The 5,566-nt window shown below is 42.0% G+C and overlaps 1 protein-coding gene across 1 annotated transcript; it reads right to left on the bottom strand.

Annotated features, from left to right (window-relative positions):
• Positions 1 to 1,577: 1,577 nt before the first annotated feature.
• Positions 1,578 to 5,566, bottom strand: LOC126576407 (CD109 antigen-like). The gene is made up of 13 exons (XM_050237668.1): positions 5,505 to 5,566; positions 5,246 to 5,444; positions 4,493 to 5,180; positions 4,133 to 4,404; positions 3,981 to 4,072; positions 3,656 to 3,911; positions 3,356 to 3,580; positions 3,242 to 3,290; positions 2,771 to 3,178; positions 2,400 to 2,690; positions 1,922 to 2,334; positions 1,691 to 1,844; positions 1,578 to 1,624 (listed from the first exon to the last, which is right to left on the bottom strand). The coding sequence occupies exons 1-13, from the start codon at positions 5,564 to 5,566 to the stop codon at positions 1,578 to 1,580; spliced, it is 3,156 nt and encodes a 1,051-aa protein (XP_050093625.1).

The following is a 5,566-nucleotide window of genomic DNA, read 5'->3' as shown; positions in this document are numbered from 1 at the left end:
GGTGGTGCTCCAGATGCGTTACAGAGAGCAAGAGAGAGAGCGCGAGAGTTTTTTCTCGTTTCCAATTATGCCCATTTTGGTCAAAGGTCCTTCGAAGGCCAAGTGCTTCGATGCTCACGCTGACAGTAATGCAAACACTACGGATTTGGACCTGGGAAACGGAAAACTAGAGCTCCGAATCCTGGCTAAAACTAATAGCAATCATTTCATAGAACCTATCGGCAGCAGCGAATACCATTGCTATTCGTCCTACAAGCAATCCTCCAGACCATTAGCTTCAGCGTGAAGTCGCTTCCATGTCAGCTTTAAAACATGTCACATCTCTCGCACCGTGCCGCGTGAGTGTGTAACAATGCGAAAAATGAGGGAAGTCGAGCTTTTTCCAGCACATCAAACACACACTCTCTCGCCAGGACAGGAAGGACATTGTCGCGTGGCGCTCTGTAGTTTCGCGCGACGGCGTTGATTGAGCGGTATCCTGCTGTCAGGATGCGGCAATACTGGGAACAGTAGACGCTGTAGAACCAGCATCAACAAAGTAAAGCAAAGAATTGCGCTGGAACAGAATCCTGCAGCACCGGTGAAGCCTATACAAGCGGCGATGGTGACGGTCTAGTGGTGGTGTTGGGAGGACCGCTGGGCGAATGGTTGCAAAATGAAATCCTATAAACCTATAAAAGGAGATTGAATAGAAAATTGAAGTAATAAATTTTGAGACCTTAATAAATTAAAGTGATTCTTGCTTCCCCGTGGCCACTTTTCTCTTTGTCCTGTCGCCTGTTACGCTCCCGTCCCCATCTCCCATTCCCTGCCCTGCTCACGGTCGCTTCATGGTGTCCCCTTTTTCGCTTACGTGTCTCTGTCCAAGATTCGATGTCCTGGCCTCGTTTTGGGCAGCAGTGAGTGAGAGGAAAAGTGAAGCCTTCAGCAACATGGAGGACACTCCATCGAACCGACCCACCCGCTGACCGCACTGTGTCACTCGCATATATGTTGACAGTTCACGACGAAAAACGGATCGGAATGGGTTTGTCTCGAAGTAAACAGAACGAAGTGGAGGGTCTACCTTTTGCAAAAGCATCCGCCTGGCGCCCGAACAGCACGATTGGCCACCCGCAACGCAACGGTGGTGACCGACAATTGACCGATGATGGTTATCGAGCGATTAAGGGACGCTGAGACGCTGACCAGTGCGGGGTCTGAGATCATCGCGTTCCACGGTGGTGCATGGCGTTCAAGTGTCCCTAAATGCACACACGCAATCACACACGGGTTAAGTGAATTGTTTGGCGCAATTTACGATCGTCAGCGAATGTCTACACGGAAGTGTATCTTTCGGATCGATTTGATAAGTTGGATTTCTTTGGGTTTTTTTTAAATAGAACGTATCGAAGGCTCGAAGGACAGTGCCGAGAGTGAAATTTAGAAACTGCCCTGAGGACATTGCTGACAGAGAGCTCTTAATGTCATTAAAATAATGTTTTAATATTTTACGCTTCTACTGGAGACACATACATTAAGACGATTGCAGTTTTGTATACTAATAAAAATAAACGTCAACTCAAGATACGACAGTATTAATCTAGATCTTTGTGGAATTCAAACAACTTCATCGCGTTTAACTCTACCGAGAATGAAAAAATATGAAAGCATTATCCACCGTTTAACGATATGGCTATTGCGCTGTTACCTGGTCTACGGGAGTCCTGCACCCTGATGTACGATGGACGTTTTACCGGCATGCCAAACCTTTTGTATGCGAAAACACTGAAGCAAGTCGTCTCGACTCCCATTCTGTTGTAATACACCTTTAGAGTTGTTCCATCGTGCAGTAACTCAATTTTCTGCAAGTTTTAAAATAAGAAGATGGTTCTTACATAAATTGCCGATGCCACTATTAAAATCTACACTGAATGCTTACATTGATGGGATTGGTACTTGCATTCTTCAGTACACTATGGCTATCCATTGCGTAGCCTATCGGTATGCTTACTTCAACCAAAGTGTCGTTTGAATGCTGATTAACTATCTCTGGAATGTAGCTGCAACAAATTTGAAGCTGCTTCAGCAACTTATTAGCAGTCGGTTGTTTGGTCATTTCTAAGATGAAACTATTGCACGATTTCACCTGCCAGTTGAGTTGAATGATTCCCTTACCGAAACCGGTGACGGTCACATAAAAATGCCTGTTGTTATCTAGTACGGAATTCATTGTGATGTTTTTTGTTATATCGTCGTCTTCGAATAAATTTAAATGTATCATTTGTTCCATATCTCCATAAGTGAGCGACACATTTAAATCGTTCGATTCACGAAACGAGTACATTGGTTCGGCTAAAAATATAAGTAAATATTCATTAGTCATTATCAGTCAATTGGAAAATGTTCTGAGAACTCACGTTCAACAATTAAATCAATTTGCAAACAACCCTTCTTTACGTTTCTTTCAATAAGAAGTGGTATATCGAACGATTTGTTAGAATAAGTACCATTTCCGTATCGTAGGTGTTTCGATCCTAAAAGCCATATATCCTCCGGAAACACGGTAATGATTTTCCTGAAGCTATCCGAGATAACGCCTTGCATGATGGATGCATTTAATCGGATCTCCAACTCACCCAACTTCATTGGTTTTACTACAAACGATACTGTTGTAGACGAATTCGGAGGTACGGCCATAATTTGCGATCCTGTCACGATTGAAATTAAAAAGAAATACGTTCAACAAACCACTGCCAAGATGCGCACAATAATTCGTTGGCTCATTTACCTTCTGCAGGACCATTAGCGAACTCCAATTGACTCTTTGCGTTAAACATCGTGACATTGGCCTGAAAGACCTCTTTAAGGGCACTGAACAGCGTGAAATACAACGATACCGTCTCACCCCGTTTGATGAATTTTGGCAAACGATCCAAAATAAAGAAAATTTTTAAGGACGGGAACCGAATCGGTTTGTTGACGCTTGCCAGACCATATTCAGGGTGCATGGAGAAGCCAGTTATACACCAGGAGGTTGTTGAATGAGGCACTTTCACTACAAGCCCAATTCGTCCAGAGGGAGGAATAGTTACGTTTTGCCACAACCACGATTCCCTAAATTCGGTCCTGTAGGGTTCGGGCATGCCATAGCGAGGCTCATCCGGATAAATACCACGGGCTTTATACTGATTACGCTCTAAAAGAATGTAAGATTACTTATTATAGAAACCGCGAGTGCCAAGCGTGCATTCCCACTTGCCTGGTATTGTGATTGATTCATCAAAAGTCCAAACAAATAGTCCCGCGTTCTGTTACGAAATTTTCAATCAAACAAATTAGGGAAACGGTGCTTTAAAAATGCAAACACACTTACCGATATGATGCCAGCAGCGTTAACAAAAACAATGTTATGAAACATTATAAAGTTTTTCCAAATATCGACTAGGAAAATATCGTGATTCTTATGTTGCTGGAACAAACGTTGGTCATATGCTGTCAACGCGACGAACGATCCTGGACGGCCTCGAATAGCTAGCTCAATTTCGTCCCCGGGATCCACACCATCTTCGCTGATGTTCTCTTCGATCTTCATCTCAAGCTGCAATTATATGGAACAGTTAGAACTACATTATTGGCACCTTGTATCATCATGTCTTCGGTGTTTTATCATTACAGGGTTGCCAAGCTCCTTGACGGATACATCAACGGTGGCTAGTATCATCTTATTGTTCACAATGGAAGCGACAATGATTCTTGAATGAGGCATAAGCCTTGAAGACATCAACACTTGAAAAGGATATCTATTCATGCGGTTTGGTCTGAAGAATCCAGCATCAACAATGTTTCCTTTGCAAATTACGTAGTACAGGAGAATGGTCATACGGTGCGAACATATCACCATTAACTTGACCATTCTATTAAATTTGACGCTGCAACGATAAGATAATCAGCAGCAAGTTTTAGATGGATCGATTTGTTTCGTATCGATGATTGCATACCGTGTTAGAAGCTTTACTTCGATGAACATATCTGAAGCACTTTCTAGCTCATAAATCGTTTTGGTCAACTTCTTATGATCGCCTTCAAATACCTGATAATATTGGAGATTTCAATTGTAAATGTTTTTTTATGCATTCACTAACTAGCTTACTTGCAAATAATCTATACTCGTGGATTCGTTGGTGTGCATGAAGATATTCATATATCCGGTCATATTACTTGTATAATTTTGAACAATTAATCCCTCCGCACCACCAATTGCTACAAGCAAGGTAACGTTATTTGCTGGTTTATTGTTAAGATCAGTGACTTCCAGAGTCGCGGTGAATGGCGTTCCCGGACGGTAAGTGAGTCTTGAGCGGTGCGTCACTTTGTATTTATATTTGTACACCGTTATCCTCTGATCTTTAACAGTTGTGCGATCTGAAAACATGAAGCACCGAAGATTAGTCAGTAAGAAAATTCCATCCATCGTTTGTCGCTGTGCTTTGTCCGTTCAGCTGGCCATTACTTGTGTATTGCTCGGTAAAGATGACTTTCAGCAGCACAACATGCGTAGGATAGTCAACAACCAGCTTTTCAGAAAAATGAAGATAAACTTGGCGTATTCCATTCACTTCCAATTTCCAGGTCGAATCCTGCTTTCCATCGTCGAAGTAGAGGTCAATCTGCAGTGTACCACTGACCGGTATTCCCAAATCGTTTTTGACTGTTACAGTAAGATCGAGCGCCTGATGCTCTACAAGTGGCACCACTGTCGGATAGATATGCAAATAAATTGAAAACAACTCATAATCCTTCACTTCGAATGTTTTCAATGTCAAATATTCGTCCTTTGCCATTGCTTCAATTTTATATGCTCCCATCACCGGCATTGTGGGTATTTTGATTTGGTCTTCAAATACTCCTTGGTTAAGGCTGATGTTGGTCCATTTTCGAAAATAATTGCCAAAGGGTTCACTCACGAACACAGACACCGTTGTTTCACGTGGCTTTAGATCGAGATCGACCACGACGACACGGAACTTTAGAGTTTCATCCGGTCTGAAGACAGGCTTATTGAACTGTATAAAACCTATCACAGACGATCTTCGATAATTAAGCTCAAATTTCTGATGAATGTTAACGATGGCACTGGTGGAAGGTTGTTTTCCTTCGATTATTACAGAGTAATGGACGCCTAATGGGAGACTTGGTACCTGTGTAAAATTAATTATAAATTTAAGAGTATTTGCTAAAAAGTACCACAAAAAGTAAAACTCACTTTAAACGTTATCATTTTATTAGTATAAGGCAGCACGGTCTCATATTTTGTGAGGATTATCGGGGAACTACCGTTTGTACCTATTCCTTCCAAGCGTACGTTTAACGAACAATTGTTTTTATTTTCACCAAAAATGTTACTGACTACCAATGTGTAGTCTCGATTGGGTCGTATTGTGTTTGGCCCCATGATCAATACGCTGTACAAACGAAAATACACTTTAGACAACGAGAACGACAGCAATAAAGGTTTCACCTACGCTTTCCCTTGGCTAATGCACATGAGCACAATGCACAAGCTAAATTTCTTCATTGAGCACAT

The sequence above is a fragment of the Anopheles aquasalis genome, chromosome 3 (genome assembly GCF_943734665.1).
Source record: "Anopheles aquasalis chromosome 3, idAnoAquaMG_Q_19, whole genome shotgun sequence".
NCBI lineage: Eukaryota > Metazoa > Arthropoda > Insecta > Diptera > Culicidae > Anopheles > Anopheles aquasalis.
The sequence above is the reverse complement of the archived record's forward strand: the minus strand, read 5'-3'. Positions and strand labels throughout refer to the sequence as shown.

Coding starts and splice junctions, on each gene's coding strand:
- LOC126576407 (XM_050237668.1), bottom strand. CDS start 5,566: ATGTGCTCAATGAAGAAATTTAGCTTGTGCATTGTGCTCATGTGCATT. Junction 5,445..5,504: donor TGCATTAGCCAAGGGAAAGC/GTAGGTGAAACC, acceptor TCGTTTGTACAG/CGTATTGATCATGGGGCCAA. Junction 4,405..4,492: donor CTTTACCGAGCAATACACAA/GTAATGGCCAGC, acceptor TCATGTTTTCAG/ATCGCACAACTGTTAAAGAT.